The sequence below is a fragment of the Phoenix dactylifera genome, chromosome 8 (genome assembly GCF_051530095.1).
Source record: "Phoenix dactylifera cultivar Ajwa chromosome 8, Ajwa_hap1_PhDact_Kaust_v1.1, whole genome shotgun sequence".
Taxonomy (NCBI): Eukaryota; Viridiplantae; Streptophyta; class Magnoliopsida; order Arecales; family Arecaceae; genus Phoenix; species Phoenix dactylifera.
The window spans coordinates 7591293-7619199 of record NC_143197.1 but is presented as its reverse complement, the minus strand read 5'-3'; the positions used below and the strand labels follow the sequence as shown (position 1 = coordinate 7619199).

Below are 27907 nucleotides of genomic sequence, written 5' to 3'. Positions count from 1 at the left end.
TATTGGCGATTGATTTAGACTTAAATTAAAGTCGCTCCCAACCCCAGCCTTCCAAACTTGGACCCAAGACATGATTACCGAATGGGTGCATTGGTGCCTGTCCTTACCTAATAATATTGGTTATCTCATTGAGTACACCTGGTAAATTAAATGAGGATGAAGTTTCTTAAAGATTTTTATTACACTATCTAATAGATTTTCGCAACTAGATGTGATTACTTTAATATCATCTTCTTTTCCCTTTTTTTTTTTTGATACAAATGTAATCTATGCAATCTTTTATTACATTGGTTGCTTTAATGTAATCTTGCTTAATAGTTTAATTAAGATATAGTTTGGCCGTTTTAGTTGGTAATGTAATGTAAGGTCCGCTAACACTGCATTGGTTTGCGTGTCATGGTCAGTGGCAACCTAATTTGATTTATAATGGCATGAGCCTTAGAAATCTCTAATGCTTGAGAATAAAGCGTGGGATGGCCAGAAGAGGGTCCACCAATTGAGTGCCTATGAGAGACCTTGTGAATTGGCTGTCATTGTATGTTTCACAAACTCCAAACCACTAATGGAAGGATCTTTGTTGGGTTTTTCAACTTGACAAGTGGATGCCTGGTCTTTAGCTAATTATTTTTTGAACTATATGTGCATATATATATTACTAAGTTTTGTTATAGAATAAATGATAAATTAATGCAAAATGCCTCAGCTCTCATAGCATATTTATTTTCCAGTACTTGTAACTTGTAAGCCACAGCACTCTTCTAAGCGTTGTTGAGCGAGATTTAGATGGATTCTCTCAAAGCTTTCCAAATCTTATTTAATATCAATTTTTCCCGCCCAAATAACAAATCCAATAAATCATGTTCTAGCAAAACATGTTTTTGCAAAATTATTATCATGAAAAATAGTTCTCATAAAACCTAGAACGAAACAATATCTACAAGTTTCAGTCAATAGGTGCCTAGCATAGGCGCCGATGTACTCCTTTTAGCTAAGGTGTTCTTTTGAACCCAAGATGTTAAATTAAGATAAAGTACCATATTTTTTGCTCCTCACCTCCTCTCTAAAAAAAAATAAAAAAATTGAAAAGAAAACACACATTTCAATTGGTTACGGCAGAGATGAGAAAGAGAGAGCGCAATCGTAGAAATAATAAAATTTTCAAAAAATCTAAAAAAAATCAGATAAACACTCCTTGATGTTTCCGAAAGATCAAACATCTCTGAAACAATTAGAAGCGGAAGGAAAAGAGTCGAGAAAGGCCAAATTCGGTGGTTATGAAATCTGACTTGAAAAAAGACGAATATCGCAATCCTAAAAATTACCCATACAAAAATTAGGTGGAACCACTAATTATTTGACTTAAAATCATTTATGTCCAAATAAATGAATCCAATTGATTTGACCCCACCACTTTGTAATAGATGCGCACAAGCAACCCACACCAACCTCCCTATTTTTGGAGTGCCCGCCAGCATCAATAATGTTATCTCGTCAACCTAGGAACTTAATTAGATGGATGTCTTCACTCGAAGGAATGTATATTAAAACTCACTTGTTTGCCATTGATTGCTCTCAAGTTGCCTTTGGAGAATCTAGTTAATAGTATGGGATTATTTTATAGTAACACAAATGCTCTTTTGACTTGTTTTGTTTGCTTCACTGGATCTCATTTTTGTTCAAATCTCGAGAGCATCCGTGGCCATACATCTAAAAATTTGACCATGGCAGTGCTTCGCAAAAGGATACACATGAAAAGATGCAACTCAAATGCGTAGGACCACTCCTTTGAATTAGTCGCACCATGCTATCCATTACATCCGCGCCACGTGTCTACGAAACACTATGATGAAACTGTACGTTGGTGAGTGGTGACGTACCGAACCACAGCTTTCTCAGACCGAGACCTTTCTCGGGGGCAGTTAGCTGTATGGTTGCGAGCATCAAACAGCTAAATCTACAAATCAACTAGCCCAGGCTGCGAACTCCGAGATGCTCGAGCCATCGAAAGTTCCAGCGGGAGCGGCAACAGCTTGAGTTGCTACAGTGTGGCAGTGGACTGTTTCACTGGTAGAATCCGAGGCAAATCGCACACCCACCAAGGTCTGGAGGAAGGTCCAACGAGAGAAACTATAAGTTGAACAAGGATCGAAACCACTTTATTTTTTTCATCTTTATTTTTGTATGTATAATAATAATATGATAAGTTTATTCTAGATTTAGATTCACGGTGAATTTGATTCATTTAATTTTTTTTTATACAATATAGTTTGCCTTATTAAGTATAGCCATGTCCGTAGATAAACAAGCATAGATGGATGTTTATTTATGGGTTTAGACTTTTTCGAGTTATATGCCAAACTTGCCATGGCAGTGTGACGAGCCTTATATCTCTATTATAAGGATTATAACAAACATAAAATGATAAAAAGATAATATTCTTGATTCATGCCATTTTCTCAAACCTCGTGACAGTATTTGTAACAAAGGGCTTGAAAAAAAAATTCTACAAATATAGAGATGCATGATGGTCCATGAATACGTTTGTTGTTGATTATATATTGAGTTTACAAGTTCTAGAATATCAAATCCAAAACTATTTAGGATATCTGTTCGAATTTAAATCAATTTTCTCTATTATATATATATTTTGTAATTTCATGGGCCTAGAGCAATTGGGTGTTTTAGAGATTGCTTGTACTGGGGCTAGAATTTGTTAGATAATTTTGAACTCTATAGTTTTTCTTTTTAGTAGTGAAAATTTGCACCGTTTGTGCTCATAGATATAAGTCAATTGTATAAACTTGTTTTTTTTTCTTCTTAATCCAATATTTCTGTTGCCTACCGCAATAGTGTCGGCCCCATGAAGCACATTGGAGCATCGAACTACAAATCATCATGCATGGATTATGCAATTATGGTGATCGTTACGACCAGTGGACTAGATCTCCCTAGTTCATCAACTTTACCGGATCTACGCATGACATGGACCTTATAGGATCCATGCATTTACAAACTATCATGCAACGCATGAGAGGTTATCATCTGTGGAGTAGACTTCTACGGTTTAAGCGGCAAGGGAAAAAGGACCTTGACTCAAACTGGAGATAGTTAAAAACGACCTTGATGGTTTATAAAGATTTATCATCAACCTAGCATTTGTTATTTGTCAGCAATAAAGATAAGGAGATTTGGAGAAGGATAACACATTAGATACATTTGCAAGACACGACTCAAAACTAAGGACGAGTGAGGAATAAAATACAAAAGGACAGCCTCTAAAATACGGGAACATTTACGACGGTACGAAGAAAGCAGCAGATCTGCAAATGCTGCGACAAAATCCAGCATACTCTCTGCAACAGTCCCCCTGAATATATTGTAATTTAGTATTATCCCTACAATATCCACATGCGCTTTTTTTTTTTTTTTAATCCAACAAATCAGCTCCATGAAAGCAAACATAACAAAAAGAGCAGTATGAGAGAATATGGGCTCAGACAGCTTACAGATTACCGTGGTGAAAACAAATACTGTAGCAAAAAATGCCACAAAACCAACCCTTTTGTTACAAGATGGTGAACGTTAACCAATAGAATTAAGCATCAGAAAATCCAGATTCCGACAGAAGCTGGATTTGTTTTGTATAGTGAAGATATCCAATTTAAAAATACTCTGCTTATGACAGCCAGTACAAAGTATCGAGGGTAGAAAACACAAATTTATAACGTTACAAGAGATGACAGTAACCAGCGAATGGAGCCTCCATATTATTCTTGCTGTAACATCCACTTCCGGCAACAGACAAGCAGCAGTAGGTTATAAGACGTGCAAGGGCCAAAGCTTAGCAAGATATTTAGGCAACAAGTAAATGAAAAAAGATTTGGCAAGCGCCGTGACTGGATAATGCACAATAAGAGCATGGCATGTCATTTGGAAGCATGCAAGAGAATTGTCACCTAAGAAGATTCTGCCTGATAACCATCTGCATAATATTGATTTAACCTTAGGCAACCAGATAAATCAGACTGCAATTTTCTCACCCCGCGTTTCGTCCACACAGTTATCTATTACCTTGCACATCCGAGGTTATACACAAGGAAAATTTCTTTTTTTTTATTTTGTGGGTGAAATAAAATATCTTTTTATGGGATTTGTGTGCAAGGATCAGACAAGCCGGGAATGTAGATATAATATTGGATGTAATGTAGGGTTGCATGCATAAAGTCTTTCATTATATCAGCACATGACAGGAATACTATACAACATGGTTAAGAATGATAGATTAAACAAAGGAGCATTGTTGATTCAAGAGAAAGACTTCGCATGCAAATTGAAGAATACAACATTGACCCTCTCAATAAAACAATATAGCATTAACAAGTATCCGCATGCCATTTCTTCCTTTCGAATTGGATTCTATTGGCACAAACTCATAGAATCACTTCTCTTCAGGCCAAACATTTGATCCAAGTATGTCATCCTGTCATTTTCCATTGCAGTATCTCGAACGAAGTCGACTGAGTGTTTCGATGTAATTCGCTGCAATGTCCTTGCTAGAGAATACTTCCTCCCATATCTGCTGGAGTTCTGTCAGAAGCAACAGGCAACTGTTAGCCTCAATGTCTTTCATGTGGAACTCACCAACATTAAGATATGCTCAGTTTTCATTTGTGGTTATGCTTCAGGCAGAGAAAGATGCTTCTATCACATCATCAAAAAGCAATAGAAACTACATAAGACATACTTAACTTTTTCACTTTGAATATCACAGAATGCAGTGGTCACACCATGACTCTCATAAATTACAAGAATGTGCTAAATACATCTGTCTAGATTTTATGTCTATTAGCTCTTTTAAGAGTTACAGTGCAATCACCAGGCATAAAGATTGTAATTGTGGGTTAGCTTCACCAGATGCAAGTTCTGGTAGTTATAAACTTGCCAAACTCTAACAGTGATAAGCTCCACCATCTTGGTGGATGGCTATTGGGTTTTATTTCTAAGTAGGACTCTCAAAAATGCTTGTTTCAAAACAAACTATGGTTCTCCTAAACTAAAGCTACACCTTTTTGTCAGCATTATATTAACACTCGGAGAACAGTCTGCTTATCTATTTCATGAATCAAGAATCAATGGCTTTTTTTTGTGAATAATCAAAAGTTCTAAAGCATTGAAGACTCAATCCCAAAAAATGAATAAGGTCTGAAGCATGAATTGAACCATCTCTAGGATGATTTGCATAGTCTGAAGTATCATGACCGGACATCAACAGTATAGCGGACAGAGGAAACAACAGCACACTACATAAAAGGTAATGACTATTAAGTTTAACCATTTCCATGGACGCACAAATTGCCTTGAGATAAGCATGCAATCAAATATTACTCGAGTTTCAGGCTATCTTGGCATGTTAGTTTCTTGGCAGTAGAAGAATTAAAACATTATCAAGAGAGGCAACATAAAGCTAGGATCATTAAGTTTAACACATGTCATGATACCTAACATTGGAAAGGAAGAGGCTGGTGGGATAATTACCAGAACGATCCGCAGATGAAAGGCACATGACCATCATGTCAAATCGAGGAACTTTGGCCAAATTATCTAAAATGTTAACAGCCAATTCAGTGTCTTCCCTAGAATCATATACACAAATTTAATAATTAATGAATAGACAAGTATTAGATGTTTACAACACCGCAGAAGGAAAAAAACATTAAGAAAGAATATACTTACTTGAAAAATGTGGTGGTGCACTTGATGATATCAATCAGAATTGGAACAGATAGTGCATTTTTAAATATCTGTGGTAGAGCCGGTGGTGGGATTGACTAATCATAGAAATCAATAATAGGAAATAGCATAAACAAACATCAGTATCTTAAATGAGGTCCCTAAATGGAATGCAAATAGGAAAAAGATAAACCTTCAGCAACTGAGTTTGCAGAGCACAATCATCAGAAAGTGCCCTCCACGAAACCTCAAACTCATAAGCAGTCTTTGGTGCTGCAATACTTTTTCCAGCAGTGGCCATCACTCGAGAAGCAGCGCGAGATGCAAGATCCTGCATTGATGCTTTCAGCACATGTTTGCGGCCAACATCTTGATCTTTCTGTTTGAGTTGTATAATGTTACCAGAACATAAGACAAGTTCAGAACTATTTTAAAGAGAAATTTATAAAAATCATGCAAATCACAGTGCAACCAATGACGAGGAGATAAAGAAGTAGGGGGTGAGGAGGAATGGGATAGATAGAGTAAAGCAAGTGGAGAGGTTACAGAGGAAGGTGTAAGAACATATTAGACAAAGGAGAAAGGAGTACATCAGGCTAGCAGCAGGTGTATGCACAGAGATAGGAGGTAGCAGAGAATGGAGTACCAGGGGAGATCACTAATATTCATGCCATGCACTTGGAGAACTTGAGGCATAGAAGCTGGGTAGCATTGGTTCAAATGCTCACGCCTTGATTTGGAATGTGTTGGATGATGTAGAGTCTCCTTGGGTTCTTGCTTAGGGTCAATTAGTCATTATAGAATCTTAAAATCAGCAGTACTATAATGCTGGTTCAATTTTGTTAATATTTTCTTAAGTTTTTAGAGTCAGAGGTATTTTTGTAATTTTCCATATTTTCTGGACATAGGTTGCCATATGGTTCATAGGTCATATGTTAGGTCTATTTATGTTTTGGAATTTTATTTATGGTCTTTAATTAGGTTTTGTTGCTGGAAATTGGACCCGGGGGCCGCCGTGAAGCCGGGGAAGGAGGAGCTCCGCTGCTGCGGGAGGCGGACGGCGGTGCGCCGGCTGACTGCGTCCTCCGCCGCAGGGGGTGTGCAAGTCCTGCAAGGAAAACCGGTGGCCGGGCTCCCCGGCGCCGGCCCTCCGATGCCTAAGTCAGAGGGGCCAAGTATATGGAGAGAGCAGGGAAGAGAGTATATGGAGAAGACAGCAGGAACATTTGGATAAGATAAAGAAGACGAAGAGGATGATGTCCTCAATTGTGTCTGTGCTTCCCGGCGGGTTCAGTCCCGGGGATCTGTTTTCGTTTTTTGTTCCCCTTCCTCCCTTTTCCCCCCAGGTTTCCTTTTATAGGAGGATTTTGGTTACCTGGGAGGTGACAGGAGGTTTGTCCTGTTTTGTAATAATTGGGCACGATTTAGCCCATTAATGGCGTAATGGAGAACGGGACCGGATCAGACCGGAATCAGGGAGTTGTCACGGTCGATCGGACATGTTGGAGTGGTTGAACCGCCGGCCGTAGCGGGCCTGGGGTCTGTAGATGATAAGTGCATTTATTACCGAATGAACCGGTGGCCAGGTAGAGCCATACACTCTGATGGTTCAGTGATCCGGAGATCGTCTTGGGCCGTGTTCATTAAATGCCTGAGTGCATCGGAGACTTGAGGGAGTCTCATGCATTAATGGCGGGTCGTGCCGAACGCCTGCGGAGATCTTATGCCTTGATGGCTTGGAGATAGTGGCGGGTCGCAAGCCGTAGGAGTTGTCAAGTTCCTTGGACTTTAGGCGGGGGTTGAACATTTGGTTAAGGCATCGGCTTGGCAAGGGTGCCGAGCCGAGCTGGTCGCCCAATGGGGCGCCCTGTGGCGGGGCTGCTTCGAGTACTCCTGGTCGGCGCCCTTTAGGCGAGCACCTTCTAGCAGAGCGCCTCGGCGCTGTCTCTGGTCGGCACTTTCTAACCGAGCAGCTTATTTTGGTTGGGCACCTCTTGGCGCGCACTCCGGTCGGCGCCTTCTAGTCGAGCGCCTTCCTGGTCGGCATCCTTTGGCCGAGCAGCTTTCTGGTAGGCGATCTTTGGCCGAGCAGCTCTCCGTTCGGCACTCTTTCGCCGAGCAACTTTCCGGCTGGTGCTCTTCGGCCGAGCGCCTCCGTGAATGTATGGCTTGGGGTTCTTCCCCCAACACTACCCCCCGACTTCCGAGTTCCAGTTGGCCATCAGCTGGAGCGCGGGAAGTAGCTTTAATTGGGTCATTACGAATTCCGAAAATTTTGATTTACTGCGCGTTTTGAGTTATCGAACGCTTCGAGGTGCCTTTAATAGGCGGCGTCTCTTCTTTCCCGAAGAGCCTCATTATTGGGACACCTTTTGCGAAGCGTCCTCGCGTCGTGGGCTCATGATGGGGCCGCACGATCTTCGATGGCGGACGCCTTTCCGCACGATCCGATGGGGCGCTTCGACGTTCGAAGCGCTAGCCCTAATTAAATGCGTCGTTCTATCTTTTAGGCCGACACGTGTTATCATCTAACCAAGATGCAGCGCTTTCTTTGCTGATCCAGGCCGTTGGGGAGGTCTATATAAACTCTCCCCCGGTCCCCTGTTCTCTCTCTATTGTTTTCTGCTTCCAGCTTCCTATTCTCCCAGCCTTCCTCAGACCGAAGTCCCTTTTCTCCGGTATCTTTCCCAGGTCCCCCTTCTTTTTGATTTCCCTCTCTTGTAATGGGTTCTTTGCCTAGCGAAGTAGTATCCACCATGAGTGTCCTGGAGGTCGAGATGACCGAAGAGTGGTTTTTCCCTCTTCACGGGTTCCGTTTGGAACCCGCCAGGCGAAGGGATCGGGTAACCGATCCTCCGGTAGGCCGGATCGGAGTGCACTCGGAGTCACTCTGGGCCGGCCTCCGATTTCCTCTCCACAGCTTTGTGAATGAGTTGCTGGCGGTATGCCAGTTGGTTCCGGCGCAACTTACTCCAAACGCTTGGAGGACAGTGATGGGTTTCCTGTCACTGTGTTTACTACAGGGAATTCCTACCTCTGTCAACGTCTTCCGGCGACTTTTTATTTTCAAGTCGAACCCGGGAGACGGGAAGTGGCTCTACATCGCCCTCCGGGTGGGTCGGCCACTTTTTCATGGTGCCCCCTCATCCATTCATGGTTGGAAGGAGAAATTCTTCTTCCTGGGCTCTGAACGGTCCTGGGGGTTTGACCCCAGGTGGAGGCCGGCCCAACTTAAATCCATCAACAGGCTCCCCCGGCTTTCTCCGCGTGAGCAGGAGATCTTCGATACCATCCGCAGCCTTGGGGACGGGATTTTGCTGAACGGCCTCATTAGCGAGGACGCCCTGGTGAACGTGGGCTTGAGCTCGGCACGTCCTCAGGGTAAGGATAGTTACAGCAACTTCTTATTTCCTTATTGTTCTAATGTTCTAATTTTGCTTATCTTTGCAGACATCGCAAAAATGGTGACCAAGAGCGAAGTCCTTTACGCCCGCTTCCAGAAGAGGGCAGCTGAGCTCTCGGGGGAGCCTGCGGAGCCGAGGAAGAAGCAGAAGGTCTCGGCAACCTCGACTCCCTCGGCTGCAGTGGTGGCCGAGGCGGGTCCTTCCCGCCCCGCGCATCCCGAGGCGGGGCCTTCTCGCCCCGCCAACTCCGAGGCGGGGCCTTCTCAGCCCGCGTGCCCTGAGGCTGATCGGAGAGAGGGCGCGGGCTCCGGGGGCTCGGGCTCCAGAGGAGCCCCGATGGCGCCCCCATGCCCGACGCCCTTGGCACAGGTCCCTGGTCGGCAGGACGCTCCAGTTGCCGACCAGGGGAGGAGTTCAGCGGGTCTCGTGCTTGCACGCCCCGCTATAGTTGTGCGGCGGTCAGATCGGCCGCTCGTCCGACCCCAGCCCCCTAGCTCCGAACCGGGGGGCAATCAGGGAGCTTCGGGGTCGGCTCTACCTAGGCCAGCCGATGCTGGCCTTTCGGGCCCATCGGGCTCGGGGGGACGGGTGCCCCTTGCACCCACCTGGTCGGTGTTCGAGGGAGATTCAGCCCTCGAGAACCCTCGAGTAGCACTGGAGGTATTCCGGGTCGCGCTGCTCCCAGCTGACCGGGCAATGATGCAGTCCATGAGCTATAATGCTTTCATGGACTACACTCGCTGCAACGCCGTCCGGGTAAGTAAAATCTTCCACTTGTGTAATCCGTATAGATTTTCTACCAGTGGCGCCTTAATACTTTTCGTCTCTTTTACAGCATTTGCACGAGACGGAGATGCTGATGCACCTAGTCCAAGAATACCGGGAGAAGGCCCGGAGGTGCCAGCGTGGGTACGACGAGGCCCAGAGGAGGTACACGGCCAGCGAGGCGAAGTACCAGGCCTCCGAGGCCGAACGACAGGTGCTCCAAGAAAAGGTCGGAGCATCTGAGGGAAGAATTCGAGCTCTTACCGCCGAGCTCGATGAGGAAAAGGGCGCGCATACGTTGGCGAGATCCGAGCTGCGCGCCGCTGAGGCTCGATTGGCCGGAGTCGAGCAAGCGCTGGCCTCCCGCGAGCAGGAGGTGGAGAGTGCCCGCCTCCGACATTCGGAGCTTGAGCGGGAAATAAAAACCATCGAGAAGAAGGCCACCTACCACGAGGCTCGGGAGCTCGAAGCTCGGGAGCAAGCTCAGAGCGCGGTGGCGCTCTTCCGCGAATCGGCGGAGTTCCGCGACCTCCTAGAAGAGGAGGGCGTGAACGGGCTAATCCAAGGCTTCCGGGACTTCCGTAACCAGTTGCGGCGGCTTCTCCCGGATTTCGATGTGAACCTGCTCCAACCGGGAGCAGGGGTCGAAGGGCCGGATGCGGAGGCAGAGACTCCGGAGGCCGAGGCGACCGAAGCCGCCCCCGAGGCTACTCCTATCGCTGCCGAGGCCGAGGAGGTCCCGACTGTTGAGCCCGCCGCTCCCGATACTGCCGAAGCCGAAGTGGTCGGGCCCGGGCCTTAATGTAATTTTTGTTTCGTTTTGTAAAGTCGGGATGGCCTCCCGTACTTGTAAGGGCCAAACCCAAATTTTGTACTTAGCCTACGGGCCTTTTTGAAATGAATATACATTTCTTTTCTGGAAACTCGTCTGTCGTAGTCCAAGTTTTCCTACTCGGATCCGCTTTAGGTTCCGAGGATATGGGCTCTAGGGCCTCAGCTTTTCCCGCCACAGGGTTTGAGTTTAAGTTTGGCTTGCCGAGCTCCATTGCTCGGTCCTTCAACCAGTGGTATAGCAACGCTTGTGCTTATGCCAAGGATTTGGGCTCGGAAAGTCTTTCCGAGCTCAGTCCAGAATACGACCGAGCCCTAAGGCGGTCTCTAGGACCTCAAATTTTTGCGTAATTAGTGAACTTCGACCCTCGCATTGCCGGGGCGGACCAGATTCGTTTCCAACGAATGGGTCGAATGCTCGTCAACTCGTGACGGGAATTCACCGGACTTAGTGTAATGATATGCTGATGTCATGAGCACTCCTTCGCCGAGGCGATTGAAGACGCTCCACTGCTCGACGTCCGTTCTTTGAGGACATCGGCAGAGAAAAATCCAAGACAATGTAGAAGCATTAAATGAATGGGTACCTTGTACCATATGCGTCCTTGCGCCGAGGCGACTGAAGACGCTTCTCTGCTCGGACTCCGTTCTTCGAGGACGTCGGCAGAGAAATCCAGAAGCGGAATAGATAATGTAAAAAACATTAAGTAAATGGGTACCTTGTACCGTATGCGTCCTTGCGCCGAGGCGACTGAAGACGCTTCTCTGCTCGGACTCCGTTCTTCGAGGACGTCGGCAGAGAAATCCAGAATAGATAATGTAAAAACATTAATGTAAAAACATTAAGTAAATGGGTACCTTGTACCGTATGCGTCCTTGCGCCGAGGCGACTGAAGACGCTTCTCTGCTCGGACTCCGTTTTTCGAGGACGTCGGCAGAGAAATCCAGAATAGATAATGTAAAAATATTAAGGAAATGGGTACCTTGTACCGTATGCGTCCTTGCGCCGAGGCGACTGAAGACGCTTCTCTGCTCGGACTCCGTTCTTCGAGGACGTCGGCAGAGAAATCCAGAATAGATAATGTAAAAACATTAAGGAAATGGGTACCTTGTACCGTATGCGTCCTTGCGCCGAGGCGACTGAAGACGCTTCTCTGCTCGGACTCCGTTCTTCGAGGACGTCGGCAGAGAAATCCAGAATAGATAATGTAAAAACATTAAGTAAATGGGTACCTTGTACCGTATGCGTCCTTGCGCCGAGGCGACTGAAGACGCTTCTCTGCTCGGACTCCGTTCTTCGAGGACGTCAGCAGAGAAATCCAGAATAGATAATGTAAAAACATTAAGAAAATGGGTACCTTGTACCGTATGCGTCCTTGCGCCGAGGCGACTGAAGACGCTTCTCTGCTCGGACTCCGTTCTTCGAGGACGTCGGCAGAGAAATCCAGAATAGATAATGTAAAAACATTAAGTAAATGGGTACCTTGTACCGTATGCGTCCTTGCGCCGAGGCGACTGAAGACGCTTCTCTGCTCGGACTCCGTTCTTCGAGGACGTCGGCAGAGAAATCCAGAATAGATAATGTAAAAACATTAAGGAAATGGGTACCTTGTACCGTACGCGTCCTTGCGCCGAAGCGACTGAAGACGCTTCTCTGCTCGGACTCCGTTCTTCGAGGACGTCGGCAGAGAAATCCAGAATAGATAATGTAAAAACATTAAGGAAATGGGTACCTTGTACCGTACGCGTCCTTGCGCCGAGGCGACTGAAGACGCTTCTCTGCACGGACTCCGTTCTTCGAGGACGTCGGCAGAGAAATCCAGAATAGATAATGTAAAAACATTAAGTAAATGGGTACCTTGTACCGTACGCGTCCTTGCGCCGAGGCGACTGAAGACGCTTCTCTGCTCGGACTCCGTTCTTCGAGGACGTCGGCAGAGAAATCCAGAATAGATAATGTAAAAACATTAAGAAAATGGGTACCTTGTACCGTATGCGTCCTTGCGCCGAGGCGACTGAAGACGCTTCTCTGCTCGGACTCCGTTCTTCGAGGACGTCGGCAGAGAAATCCAGAATAGATAATGTAAAAACATTAAGTAAATGGGTACCTTGTACCGTATGCGTCCTTGCGCCGAGGCGACTGAAGACGCTTCTCTGCTCGGACTCCGTTCTTCGAGGACGTCGGCAGAGAAATCCAGAATAGATAATGTAAAAACATTAAGGAAATGGGTACCTTGTACCGTATGCGTCCTTGCGCCGAGGCGACTGAAGATGCTTCTCTGCTCGGACTCCGTTCTTCGAGGACGTCGGTAGAGAAATCCAGAATAGATAATGTAAAAACATTAAGTAAATGGGTACCTTGTACCGTATGCGTCCTTGCGCCGAGGCGACTGAAGACGCTTCTCTGCTCGGACTCCGTTCTTCGAGGACGTCGGCAGAGAAATCCAGAATAGATAATGTAAAAACATTAAGTAAATGGGTACCTTGTACCGTACGCGTCCTTGCGCCGAGGCGACTGAAGACGCTTCTCTGCTCGGACTCCGTTCTTCGAGGACGTCGGCAGAGAAATCCAGAATAGATAATGTAAAAACATTAAGGAAATGGGTACCTTGTACCGTACGCGTCCTTGCGCCGAGGCGACTGAAGACGCTTCTCTGCTCGGACTCCGTTCTTCGAGGACGTCGGCAGAGAAATCCAGAATAGATAATGTAAAAACATTAAGGAAATGGGTACCTTGTACCGTACGCGTCCTTGCGCCGAGGCGACTGAAGACGCTTCTCTGCTCGGACTCCGTTCTTCGAGGACGTCGGCAGAGAAATCCAGAATAGATAATGTAAAAACATTAAGGAAATGGGTACCTTGTACCGTATGCGTCCTTGCGCCGAGGCGACTGAAGACGCTTCTCTGCTCGGACTCCGTTCTTCGAGGACGTCGGCAGAGAAATCCAGAATAGATAATGTAAAAACATTAAGAAAATGGGTACCTTGTACCGTATGCGTCCTTGCGCCGAGGCGACTGAAGACGCTTCTCTGCTCGGACTCCGTTCTTCGAGGACGTCGGCAGAGAAATCCAGAATAGATAATGTAAAAACATTAAGTAAATGGGTACCTTGTACCGTATGCGTCCTTGCGCCGAGGCGACTGAAGACGCTTCTCTGCTCGGACTCCGTTCTTCGAGGACGTCAGCAGAGAAATCCAGAATAGATAATGTAAAAACATTAAGTAAATGGGTACCTTGTACCGTATGCGTCGGCAGAGAAATCCATCGATGAAGGAACGAGCCGAGCTCGTTGGTTGAAGCTGGTAAAGAATGAGCCGAGCTCGTTTGGCCAATAAAGAACATCCCAACGTATCGGGGCATCCCGATGAACCGGGGCATCTCGTCGTCTCGAGGCATCCCGGCCGAGGTCGGGGTAGGAGCACGAGCCGAGCTCGTCCGGTCAGAGAGGACCGCTACTCAATAATCGATGGAGCACGAGCCGAGCTCGTCCGGTCAGAGAGGACCGCTACTCAGTTGATGGAGCACGAGCCGAGCTCGTCCGGTCAGAGAGGACCGCTACTCAATAATCGATGGAGCACGAGCCGAGCTCGTCCGGTCAGAGATGACCGCTACTCAGTCGATGGAGCACGAGCCGAGCTCGTCCGGTCAGAGAGGACCGCTACTCAATAACCGATTAGAGAGGACCGCTAATGTCTCGACGCCTCGAGCTTCCCGGTAACCGGGGCATCCCGACGTCTCGGGGCATCCTGACCGTGGCCAGGGTAGGAGAATGAGTCGAGCTCGTTGATGGAGAGCGCACCATAAACTCATGGACATCTTTAGGGAGTCCACGCAGGTACTCCATCATCCCGAGGTATCAGGGCATCCCAACCGCGGTTAGGAAAGAAGAATAAACCTGATGCCATGATATAATCAAGAAAATTGGTGAGCTCGGAATAAGTTCGCAAACCATCAGTTTATCGTGAAATGAAATTCATAGAGTGAAATTCATAGAATGAAATTTAATGGTTGAATAATGAGGGACCCCTTAGGGTTCTACTGGTGGTACACGCGGAGATTTTCAGAGCTCCAGCTCCGCGGAATGGGAGCCCCATCTAGAGACTCCAATTGATAAGCTCCGGGTCGGCGAATGCGCGTGACTCGGTATGGTCCCTCCCAATTCGGGGCCAGCTTCCCTCGCTCAGTTGGTCGGGAGGTTTCAGCTCTTCTTAGGACAAGGTCCCCTGGTCTGAAAGATTTGACTTTGACCCTGGCGTTGTAGTACTGAGCTGTCTTTTGTTGGTACCTCGCCATACGCACTCGGGCGACCTCCCTTGTTTCCTCGATCAGGTCGAGGTTGCCTCTGAGCTGCGAAGAGTTGGAGCTAGCATCGTGGTGCTCGACTCTTGGAGAGGGGAGCCCAATCTCTAGTGGAATGACGGCCTCCGTCCCATATGTCAGGTTGAAGGGAGTCTCGCCGGTGGGGACGCGGAACGTAGTCCGGTAAGCCCACAGGACATTGTATAGGTCTTCGACCCATTGTCCTTTGGATTTGTCGAGCCTGGTTTTGAGACCCTGCAAAATAGTACGATTTGTTACCTCGGTTTCTCCGTTTGTCTGAGGATGCGCGACCGAGGTGAAGCGGTGGTCAATGCCAAGCTCGGAGCAGAACTCTCTGAAATGGATGTTGTCGAACTGGCGACCGTTGTCAGAGATAAGGATGCGGGGGAGCCCAAATCTGCAAATGATGGACTTCCAAACGAAATCCCGCATCTTCTGCTCGGTGATCCGGGCGAGGGGCTCAGCTTCCACCCACTTAGTGAAGTAGTCGATGGAGACGACCAGGAACTTCCTTTGCCCGGTGGCCAGAGGAAATGGCCCGAGGATGTCAATTCCCCACTGGGCAAAAGGCCAAGGGGAGCTGATAGAAGTCAAAGGAGCCGAGGGCCGGCGCTGAATATTGGCGTTCCTTTGGCACCGGTCGCATCTTTGGACGAAATCCATAGCATCCTTCTGGAGTGTCGGCCAATAGTATCCTTGGCGCAGAATTTTATGGGCCAAGGCTCGTCCTCCCAGATGGTTTCCACAAATTCCTTCGTGGACTTCGCGCAGGGCATAATTAGCTTCCATTGGGCGAAGGCATCTGAGAAGGGGAGAGGTGAATGATTTCCGATAGAGCTTTCCCTCGTATAGTACGTATCGGGTGGCGAGGCGCTTGATTCGGCGAGCCTCTCGTACATCAGCAGGGAGGGTTTCGTCTTGCAGATAGCTGATGAGTCCATCCATCCAGCTTGGCTCGAGCTCGGTGCAGAGGGTCTGCTCGGGCTCGTCTGTGCTGGGCTTTTGGAGATATTCCAGGACTGCCTCTTTGGGAAGCTCGCTCATGCGAGAGGACGCCAGCTTTGATAGCTGGTCGGCCCTGAGATTCTCCGACCTGGCAATATGTTGAATGTGGAAAGAGTCCAAGGTCGAGGCGAGATCCCGTACCTTCTGGAGATACTTCTGCATGGTCGGGTCTCTGGCTCCGAAGTCGCCCACAATTTGGTTGACGACGAGCTGAGAATCACTGAAGGCCTTCAAGTCCTTCACTCCTAGCTCTTTGGCTAGCTTAAGCCCGGCGACGAGCGCTTCATACTCCGCCATGTTATTGGAAGCAGGAAACTCGAGGCGCAGGGCCTGCTCGGCGACCACCCCCTCCGGGCTGGTAAGAATAAATCCTGCTCCACTACCCCCCGAGTTTGAAGAGCCATCGACATGTAGAGCCCATGTAAAACTCGGGGTCCGCTCCAGCGGTGGCTCGGGTTCAGGCTCGACCTCATCTGGTATGGTGCACTCGGCTATAAAGTCTGCGAGTGCTTGTGCTTTGATCGCCTGTCTGGGCCGGTATTCAATGTCGAATTTCCCGAGCTCAATGGCCCATTTAGTGATCCGACCCGCACGATCTGATCTCTGCAGGATCTGCTTGATCGGCTGGTCAGTCAGCACAGCCACTGTGTGAGCTTGGAAGTAGGGTCGGAGCCTCCGAGCTGAGATGACCAAAGCATAGGCGGTCTTCTCAAGCTTGGAGTATCGGGTCTCAGCATCCCTTAAGACCCGGCTGGTGTAATACACCGGTTTCTGAAGTTTCCCCTCCTCTCGGACCAGGACCGAGCTTACTGCTACAGGGGAGATAGCTAAATACAAGTAGAGGAGCTCACCCTGTTGAGGCTTCGTGAGTAGGGGAGGGGAAGCCAGCAGGTGCTTAAGCTCTTCAAAAGATTGCTGGCACTCGTCCGACCACAAAAAGTTCTTCGGCTTCTTGAGGGCTGCAAAGAATGGAAGGCAGCGCTCGGCTGAGCGGGAGATAAACCTCCCGAGGGCTGCCACTCGGCCCGCGAGCCGCTGTACCTCCTTGACCGTCCTGGGAGGCGTCATCCTTTGGAGGGCTCGGATCTTCTCTGGATTGGCCTCGATTCCTCGTTGTGTAATGACGAAGCCGAGGAATTTGCCGGAGGTGACCCCGAATGCACATTTAGCTGGATTGAGTTTCATCTGGTACTTTCGGAGTATGGAGAATGCTTCGTTGAGGTCGGCTATGTGGTCTTGCGCCGCCTTGCTTTTCACCAGCATGTCATCCACGTAGACCTCCATGTTTCGGCCTATTTGGTCTTTGAAGATCCGGCTGACCAGCCTTTGATAAGTCGCCCCGGCATCTTTTAGACCGAATGGCATCACTTTGTAGCAGTAGGTTCCCCCATTGGTGATGAAGGCTGTCTTCTCCTCATCTTCTGGCGCCATGCGGATCTGGTTGTATCCGGAGAAGGCGTCCATGAATGCCAGTAGCTCGTGACCCGAAGTGGAGTCCACGAGCTGGTCGATGCTGGGAAGTGGAAAACTGTCCTTTGGACAGGCTTTATTCAGATCGGTGTAGTCCACGCACATACGCCACTTCCCGTTGGCCTTCTTGACGAGGACCGCATTGGCGAGCCACTCCGGGTAAGCTATCTCCCGGATGAATCCAGCTTCAAGGAGTTTGCTGACCTCCTCGGCTGCTGCTTGCTGTCGTTCAGGGGCGGCGCCTCGTTTCTTCTGCCGCACGGGCTTGCTGGTGGGCTTTACTTGGAGCCGGTGGACCATGATCTCTGGATCAATCTCCGGCATGTCTGCAGGCGACCATGCGAAAACATCCATGTTGTCTCGCAGGAAGTTGACGAGGCGACCCCTCGCGTGCTCGTCAAGGCCGGAGCCGACCTGCACGGTTAGCTCAGGAGAGTTCTCACGTAGAGGAACCTGAGTTAATAACTCACCGGGCTCTACCCGCTCTTTCTGAGGGTCGACCCGTGCCTCCAGAACCTCGGCTGAGGGCTGGTCGGTCGCGGGGCAGGCACTTCGGAGGGTCGCGTTGCCTCGTGGGTCGCCAGGTAGCATCGTCTTGCCACCATTTGGTCCCCTCGGACTTCACCGATTCCCTGGCTGGTGGGGAATCGCATCAGCAGGTGGTGAGTTGAGACCGCTGCTCGGAGGGCGTTAAGTCCTGGCCTTCCAAGAATGGCGTTGTAAACCGAGGGCGAGCCCGGCTGTGACCAGAAGGTCGATCTCGCCCTCTACTGGGACTGAATCCCCAGTGAATCCAACTAACGGAGCATTCATCCTCCGTAGCTGTTCTTTTGTCATCCCCATTTTACAATAAGCATCAAAATACAAAACATTCGCCGAGCTTCCATTATCAACCAGGATGCGTTTTACATCAAATTTATTTATGATCATGGAGATGACCATGGCATCATCATGGGGAGTTTCGACTCCTTCTAGATCGTCATCTGAGAAGGAGATAGCTTCAGAGGTGCGCGGGCGCTTCGAGGAGGCTTCTTCCCCTGAGGCTTCCCCAGCCGAGGTCCCTCCTCGGATAGTGTTGATGACGCCGGCGATGGGCCTGTTGGCATTGGAACCTTCAGGCTGTGCTGCTCCTTCGGCTGGCTTCTTCCCTTCACGCCGGCCTTGCACAAACCGATCGAGCACCCCTCGGCGAATGAGTGCTTCGATCTCATTTCGGAGCTGATAACAATCCTCGGTATCATGGCCGTGATCCCGGTGAAAACGGCAATACTTCCGGAGATCACGCCGGATTCTGGTGTCTGGCTTTGGAGGGGGGAGCCGGATGCAATCCCGATTCTCAATCTCCATGAGGATTTCAGCCCGAGGAGCATTGAGGGGAGTATACTTTTCATACCTCCCTTCAGGTGCACGGGCCTGCAGTGGGAACCTCGGGCGGAGTGACCTCTGCTGCGGCGGTCCTCTCAACCGGGGTGGACTCTTCGGGCGGGGCGGATTCTTAGCTCGTCGTGGAGACGGGCTTCTGGATCGGCCGCGCACCTCGCGGCGTCTTTTCTTGGGGTTCTGCTCAGTTCCGCCCCGCCTAACTGCCACGGCCTCTTCTGCCTTGGCATACTTCCGCGCCCGAGCGAACATTTCGGTGAGGTCCGTGGGGAAATTCTTCTCGATCGAGAAGAGGAATCTGTAGGACCGGGCTCCAGTCTTCAATGCTGACATGGCGATTGACTGGTCAAGCTCCCGGACCTCCCATGTTGCGGCGGTGAACCGGTCCAAGTACTCCTTGAAGGATTCTCCCTCCTTTTGTTTGATGTCAAGGAGGGAGTCGGATGTCCGCCGTTGGGGCTGGCTAGCGGCGAAGTTGCCAGCAAATTGTCTGCCGAGTTGCTCAAAGGAAGAGACAGTACTCGGCTTCAGCCCGGTAAACCAAAGCCGGGCTGGCCCTCGGAGTGTCGCCGGGAAAGCTTTGCACATCATGGCCTCCGAGGCTCCTTGTAGGGCCATTAAGACCCGGTAACTCTCCAGGTGGTCCAGGGGATCAGCCTTGCCGTTGTAGGGCTCCACCTGGGGCATCTTGAACCGTGGTGGGACCGGTTCATCTTCGATCTCCGGGGAGAAGGGAGACTTCGTAGTGAACTCGAAGTCGTTATCACGTCCTGATTTTCTCCCGTGGAGTGCCTGAATTTGGCGCTCCAACTTCTCGACCTTCTTGTCGAGTTCATCATTCTGGAGGATCGCTACAGCGGTTCCTCCGGGTGCAGGTTGCCCTGGAACCGACTCAGCTTCTGAAGGCTGTGGCCAGCCTCCGTGATCTCTGACTGGATGCTCTCTCCAGAGGGAGGCCTGGACTTGAGGGTCCTGACCTCGAAGAGGAAGCCCGCTTGTAGGGGGCTCCGGTTGAACTGGAGCCGGGGGAGGCGGTGCTGCTGGGATGCCCCTGGGTTGCAAGCTTTGGACGGCGGTAGCCAACGCCTGCACTTGCTGCACCAGGGCATCAAATTGTTCCGGTTGAACTTGAGGTGCTGGCTCAACCGGAGGTGGTGAGTTTCGAACGGAACATTCTGGGCTTGGTGGAGGACGTCGAGAGGCGTTGGAAGCCCCTTTGCTTCTTAGCTTCATGGTAGCGAACTCGGGCCCTTCCTCTAGCGCTAACTGTTGCTGGAAATTGGACCCGGGGGCCGCTGTGAAGCCGGGGAAGGAGGAGCTCCGCTGCTGCGGGAGGCGGACGGCGGTGCGCCGGCTGACTGCGTCCTCCGCCGCGGGGGGTGTGCAAGTCCTGCAAGGAAAACCGGTGGCCGGGCTCCCCGGCGCCGGCCCTCCGATGCCTAAGTCAGAGGGGCCAAGTATATGGAGAGAGCAGGGAAGAGAGTATATGGAGAAGACAGCAGGAACATTTGGATAAGATAAAGAAGACGAAGAGGATGATGTCCTCAATTGTGTCTGTGCTTCCCGGCGGGTTCAGTCCCGGGGATCTGTTTTCGTTTTTTGTTCCCCTTCCTCCCTTTTCCCCCCAGGTTTCCTTTTATAGGAGAATTTTGGTTACCTGGGAGGTGACAGGAGGTTTGTCCTGTTTTGTAATAATTGGGCACGATTTAGCCCATTAATGGCGTAATGGAGAACGGGACCGGATCAGACCGGAATCAGGGAGTTGTCACGGTCGATCGGACATGTTGGAGTGGTTGAACCGCCGGCCGTAGCGGGCCTGGGGTCTGTAGATGGTAAGTGCATTTATTACCGAATGAACCGGTGGCCAGGTAGAGCCATACGCTCTGATGGTTCAGTGATCCGGAGATCGTCTTGGGCCGTGTTCATTAAATGCCTGAGTGCATCGGAGACTTGAGGGAGTCTCATGCAATAATGGCGGGTCGTGCCGAACGCCTGCGGAGATCTTATGCCTTGATGGCTTGGAGATAGTGGCGGGTCGCAAGCCGTAGGAGTTGTCAAATCCCTTGGACTTTAGGCAGGGGTTGAACATTTGGTTAAGGCATCGACTCGGCAAGGGTGCCGAGCCGAGCTGGTCGCCCAATGGGGCGCCCTGTGGCGGGGCTGCTTCGAGTACTCCTGGTCGGCGCCCTTTAGGCGAGCACCTTCTAGCAGAGCGCCTCGGCGCTGTCTCTGGTCGGCACTTTCTAACCGAGCAGCTTATTTTGGTTGGGCACCTCTTGGCGCGCACTCCGGTCGGCGCCTTCTAGTCGAGCGCCTTCCTGGTCGGCATCCTTTGACCGAGCAGCTTTCTGGTCGGCGATCTTTGGCCGAGCAGCTCTCCATTCGGCACTCTTTCGCCGAGCAACTTTCCGGCTGGTGCTCTTCGGCCGAGCGCCTCCGTGAATGTATGGCTTGGGGTTCTTCCCCCAACAGGTTTTATTAGTCAAAATTACAGATTTGTTATTTGGAGTCCAAGTCCTAATAGGAGTATTAGAACTTTGTAAATAGGGATGTAATCTCTCATTATCAGAAGGCAGTTAAAATTTCAGATTTATTTTAAGCAATTATGCTTTATTTTGGAGTTGTGTGATGCAATTTTAACCCTAGGTGTGATGCCTACAAGATTCTAGGTGTGATGCCTAAAAAATCTCTCTTTTCTTCTTCTTTTCCTTTAATTACAGCATCCTAAAATCTCAAATTCAGATTTTGATTCCATCCCCACAAAACCCTACCAACCAAAAGCAACAAAACCAGTAGCCACTCATCCATCAATTAGCCTTCGATTTGACAAAACAAACAAATTTTCATTCCTGTTTTTCTACCAGCTCATATAAGCCCCCAAAACTTCATCTCTTTGCCTGTATTTTGCACCCAAATCGCTCCATATCCATGTCCCAACATAAACCTTAGCTTTTTACACGATTTTCCTACCCTTTTAGTCCAAAATAACCCATTAAGCATCCCTGAATTTTCCCTAATAAAGGCTGTCCTACATCAGTAAGATATACCGGTAGCAGGACACCTTACTTGCATGTAAACTTGATCTATGAGGGTGAGAAGGCACCACTAATACATATACTTTAACCACGTAACTCCCATTTGATACATTGGCAATACTACATGCAGTTCATGAATTGCATTTCTCCATTTACAGATGATAAAGCCATCAGCATCAAACAATCATTAAAAGAAAAATCCAGATTATGTTCTTTGTACCTTACTTTGCGCTCCATGCGCAGTCGCTGCTGCATTTTGAGAATTACTCGAGACTAAATGATCACCACGAGCATTTTTTGTTCCCATCTCTGAATTACTCACTCCTTCAATTCCTTGAAAAGATTTTTTTAAGGGTCCAGAAATTTTCTTATCAATTTCCTGTTTCAGTAAACTTAAATTGGTCATGCCAAGAAAAAAACTTTGCAAATTCCTAGAAGATAAATAAACAAGGCATATGGATACAATTGGGAGAAACCTCTTTAGTTATGTAAATATGCATGTATCCATGTGAATGTGTGTGTTTGTGTGCTTGCATGCAAATGTGATGCTAAGAGTGCAGGACGTGTGCAAGCAAGTGTGCATTGGAAGCCCAATTATAAACAAATGACAAGGTCTTCTTATCTCTAGATTGACTACAAATTGTACTTTGCTAAAGAGATCAACCGATCTTACAAGCTTGTTACAACTCAATTTGATTTAAATCTAAATATCTAGCACCTAAATATTTAAGAACTCGGGCAAGACCACCCCGTATTTTTCATATATGCATTAGATGCTGCTAAAAAAGGAACACATGCCACATGACAGAAAGACTTATCATGGTTAAATTATTCAGGGAGATACAAGTGCATAAAACATTTCATGGATATAGTTCCATATACCAAATAAGAAAATTAGGTTCACCGAACCGATAACGGAGGGGGGACCAGCCGGCAATTGGTTCGGCACAGTACAAATCCATACCTCGCCATTTCAGGATGTACCAACACAGTGAGAGCCGACGAGGGAGGGGGGAGGTAGAAGGAGAGAGAGGAAAAGAAAGAGAGGGAGGGAGGGAGGGAGAGGCCGAGAGAGAGAGGACTCAAAGTCAGTTAACCATTTGCCGATTTCAATTCGAAATCGGCAAAAAAAGAATAGGGACTCCCTATTTCGAAACAAAACAATGGCAACTCATCAATGAGGGCTTTCGAGCCCTCTCTCTACCTCTCTCTCCATATCCCTCTCCCTCTCTCTCCCTCCCATCCTCCCTCTCCCTCTCCCTCTCCCTTCTTCTCTCTCTCTTTTCCTCTCTCTCCTTCTCCCTTCTCCCTCCATAGGAGCATGAAGTGCGGCAGAGCTTCCGTTACGAACTGATGGAAAGAACCGGGCAAGTAATTGACCGGTCTGGCTTGGTATGCCCCAGATTGGCTAGTTCAGCATGATTCAACAGGTCTTGAAGAAAAATATCAAAATTGTAGAGTTACAATTAAACAAAAAACACTCACCTTCTCATACAATGCCTTTGTCTCAGTATACTGCTTCTTGAGCTCTTGATTATTAGGCTCTAGTCTCATAGCAAACTCAGAATCTGTGATCAAAATTTGGATGTCATTTGCCACCAAGCAAGATGATGGAATTTTATTTGCATAAATTGGGCTTCACATATTGAGAGATTAAGTGTGAATCCATGATACCTTCCATGGATGCTTTAAGTTTTCCAAGTTCCTTCCTGGCTGTAGCTCGACGTGAGTATGCTTTAACATAGCGATCATCTAAATTTAAGGCCTCAGTGCAGTCGTTCTCAGCCTCTTCAAATCTAATTGACACATTTAAAGGATTCAAAGGCAGTCAGAAACCAAACCACAAGGACATAATTAGATCTATATTCTCATTGGCAGGAGGAACTTAAATAAAACCCAGCTGAATGTATCTTCCCCGAGGAATTATACAGTCATATATACATGATGATAAGTCACAATCCTGTTCCTTGGATTATTTAGTCCTGATCATTACCCAAGGAGTTGTAACTCATGTCTATTCACAGTAAGATGGCCATTATCCACTGTAAGAAAACAAATTATTATCAGCCTAACTTCTCAAAGAACACGAAAAAGCCAGCTCATCATGCCACAAAAAATTCCAGAAACCCTGAGATAAGCTGTATGTTCTGGTCAACACAGATAACTAAAAAGCCAATATGATAATTGCCTCAAGAAAAAGTTCCGAAATGAAATGCTTTATCAATGAGTAGTTACTAGGAAACAGAGGAAATTTTTTTGTATGGAAAGGAAAATATTTTTTCTCAATATACAAGAACTCCCCCCCTATAGAGACAAGGATCAAGTACATCATGATTCCAGAGCCAAAAGGTAATATGCCAGTTCTAAACATCAGGCTCAAACAAAAACTTGCCTTTTCAGTTTGAGATATGCCATAGCTCTATTTGCAAAAGCAACTGATGTGGGGGATAAAGCAATGCTTCTTGAGTAACACTCAATTGCTTCAGGGAACTTTTTTTGCTTAAAATACTCATTGCCCTGCAAGCAGGAATAGAAGTAATCAGTTTTGATTCAGATAATGTAGCTATATCATAGAATGGAGAATATAACAAGAGATAATCAGAGTTTTTATGCCTACAAGCTCTTTTTCTGAAGCCGCATCAGGCAATTTTTCCTCGCTGTAGAAGCTGCTACGCATACGGCTCATTGCATCTGAGTATTTCAAATAGTTGTATCGTTCATCAATTTTTCTAGAAGAACCTTCTGAAACAACATTAGTTTTACTTTTAACTTCAACTGCAGGAACCTTTTTCAAAGGTCCCTTATCTTCATTGACCTTTCCAGCATTCCTCAAGGATCCCTTCAAAAAGAAGCATTGCATTATTTCAAACATAAACTTAAACCAGATACCGCACATTATATTATTCAGATAGTATAATGACAGTCTCCCATTTAAAATTTTGGAAGATGTAATGCTCAAAGAAATTGAATCTATTTTGTATAAACAGTACTATATTCAAATTAGTTCAGCTTTTTTATCAGAACAAAGTCAAAGTTTTTCTTTTTCCTAATTCAAACAACATGCACAGACAACATACAAGCAGCACAGCTCAACAAGATTGTATTCTTGAGAACACAAAAAAGATTGAAAGCCCTCAAGTATCAACTACTCAATTATACTTACAAATGTAAGAATGCAATATCAGATAAAAATAATATTATATAAAATATATTCATTTCAGCATAAAAGAACAAAACAAGAATAACATAGTAAAACAAGTGGACATGCCATCATTTGCAGTTACATTCCAGAGTTCTCTGCAAAAAGGAAACTTCAAGCCAGTATGTGTAAAGCTGAGTCTGAGGACTCATACATAACTTATCATGCTATCAAATTATGACCTCTTGAATCGATAGTACTATACTAGGTCAATATGTCAATGCATTAAAACACGAACATTTTTAATATTCAACACTACTTTTACCACTATAAATTACTTATGATGTGAAAAAAGATATGTCTATGGTGAAGCTGCTGATTTTGGTTCATCGGTTAGAAGAGATGAGGATAAGATCAAAATAATGGATGTAAATAAAACGATAGTATTCAATGAAAATAAAGTTTAGGATGATTGGTAATCAATGCCAACTAATGGCAATATAGATCCATAAGCTTAATAAGCACCACATACCTTGCTGCTTTTGAAAGTAATTAATTTTACAAAGAAACTAAACATGTCATAGGCATTTTTCAGGAACCACACATGTTCAGTGTTTTACATTGGTCTTAGTAGTTCGAGGATATATTGATGTTGACAAGTTTCTATCATTGCAATAGGGGCAAATGAGGAGACAAATAAAGAAAAACTAGATAGAGTTGTTTGTGTAGCAAAAACGTTTAGAGAATGCTACCTTGGGTCACCTCCTTCTGGGGGGAAACCAACCAAAAAATGGTGGTCAATTACACCATGCAGTGTTCAGAGGAACTTAACCATCAGCAAGAGAAATAAAAGCTACTCTTGCTTCTAAGATACATAGGCATGAAAGAATCCCAGCAGCAATGCAGACTTCTTATCTCTTATCTAGACCTTAGCTGGTATTAGATGCATGTGCTCACCACTGCTATGATTCATGTCTCCATAAAATATATGTAAAGTATCTTTTGATCTAACAAAAGGAAAAAGTATTTACAGTCAATCTCTTCTTTATGAAGGAAGGTAGCTAAGATTTGGAGTGTTAATAAAACAAACCCAGAAAATGGTTTCTTGTGGATCAATTAACCAGGCATTGCCCAAGCTATGGTTTGGCCTTAAATTTGATGCCCAACCAGGCAAACCATAGTGCAGCACAATCAAATCCTATGCATGGCATAATTTGGTTGTTCTGTCGGGACACTAATTTTCTTACAAGATGCTATGAAAATGTGCATTCTTATCTCCCAGTTATAGGTATCAATCTCAAAAAATCAAGGTCGTCCTGAAAACGATTTCAATAAAAGAAACTTATTTTTTATTTGACATATTTAAGCCGATGCATCACCATTTCTTGATGTATAGTTAAAATAAATAAATAAATAAATAATCACATATATAGTGTAGCTTCAATTTTAGTAAGAACGTCGTAACAATCGTGATAACTCTCCTCGGTTTGGTAGTTTCAATTAAACATGATACAGCAGAAGAAACAGTTGCTAGCTGCACATTGTAATTGAAATCAAAGCATAAGAAGAATCAAAGGAAAAATAAAAGACATCGTAATCAACTTACCGGTTTGTTGCTTTCATGGGATTGACCCTTCATTTTCCCACCTTTATCCTTAAGCAAGTAATCCCACCCTTCTAGGTCATTCAGGAATCCTTGAAACTCCTGCTCATTATTAAAAAAAAAAATCAAAAAAGAAATCTTTTTGGAAACCGTTCTTTAATTCCATAATCCACTACATGATATTTCAATGTTTGCTGTGCTCGCTAAACCTCAATCACAATCTCAATGCAATCTTTCTTTCTTTTTTAACCAAAAAACCATGATATTTGTCATCAAAAATGCAAGAGTTATCCAAACTAACAGGAAACCATGCGCGAAACCCGGAGTAGAAGAAGAACGCAATCATCCATATGAAGAAGATATAGGGTAGGGGAGTAGGGTTTACCAGAGAGCGATCCCGGTCGGGCTTTCCAGAAACCCCCGCCATGGATTCCACCCAGAAAGCATATGAAGAGGGAAGACGAGAAGAAGGTAAAACGAGTTCCAGTCGAGCGCTCTCTCGATTCTTCCACGAAGAGGGGCTTTTTTTGGTGGCGCCGGGTGACGCCGAGCCGGGATTTCTTCACACGGTGGCACCGCCTCACAGGACAGTGAGTCTTGGGCCGCAGAGTAGGGCAATAGAAGCCGAGCCATAAAAAATGGAGGCCCACTGTAACAATTCCAAAACAATGGGCCCATTTACTTATGGAGTATTTAATTTACACGGATGGCCTGTGATTTAGTTCCAGTTTGAACTGCCAAGGACTCTGGAAAGTTTTTTTTTTTTTTTAGGACGGACAAGTTACACTGATCTAGTATGAATAAATTCAGCAAAATTAGAAAATAAAATATCACGGAGGGAAACCGAAGCGGATGCAAAATTGGCCTACAATATTCCCAACCTTCCAACCGCTTTGTATTAAATATTATGCTTCCCTCTTCTCTTCTCCGTCTGAGACTCGAAAAGCAGCTTTTTATTACTTGACGACATTCACTCCTTTATACTCTTAAGAAGCGGTCCCTAACTGAAAATTTACTAGAGTGCTCCGCCATGTAGAAGACCATCCAGTCCGCAGTCCTATTTGCCTGCCAGTAGATATGTCTGGCACACAAGGCGATAATTCCTCACCATTGTTGATCTGCCATCCTAGACTATCTCTGAATCCATCCAATTGCTGTAGATGAAGATTCATTAAAATAGTATATGAAGTTGGTGCAGTGCAGAATGATTAATTAAAATAAAAAA

At 46.7% G+C, this 27907-nt stretch overlaps 1 protein-coding gene across 3 annotated transcripts; it reads right to left on the bottom strand.

The window, feature by feature from the left end:
- Nucleotides 1–4205: 4205 nt before the first annotated feature.
- TPR5 (Tetratricopeptide repeat (TPR)-like superfamily protein) lies at nucleotides 4206–27288 on the bottom strand. Of its 3 annotated transcripts, none has more exons than XR_603106.6 (11): nucleotides 27068–27288; nucleotides 26686–26784; nucleotides 24558–24779; nucleotides 24333–24457; nucleotides 23615–23736; nucleotides 23426–23508; nucleotides 22161–22319; nucleotides 5924–6109; nucleotides 5734–5828; nucleotides 5536–5601; nucleotides 4206–4587 (listed from the first exon to the last, which is right to left on the bottom strand). XR_603106.6 is itself a non-coding variant. In XM_008782894.6 (11 exons), the coding sequence occupies exons 1-11, from the start codon at nucleotides 27107–27109 to the stop codon at nucleotides 4484–4486; spliced, it is 1335 nt and encodes a 444-aa protein (XP_008781116.3). In that variant the 5' UTR covers nucleotides 27110–27288; the 3' UTR covers nucleotides 4206–4483. The 3 variants fall into 3 exon arrangements, 2 of the variants coding, with proteins under 2 accessions (XP_008781116.3, XP_088558778.2); XM_008782894.6 differs by having other exon boundaries at nucleotides 5536–5633; XM_088702652.2 differs by having other exon boundaries at nucleotides 5536–5633; nucleotides 5924–6061.
- Between the last annotated feature and the right edge of the window lie 619 nt (nucleotides 27289–27907).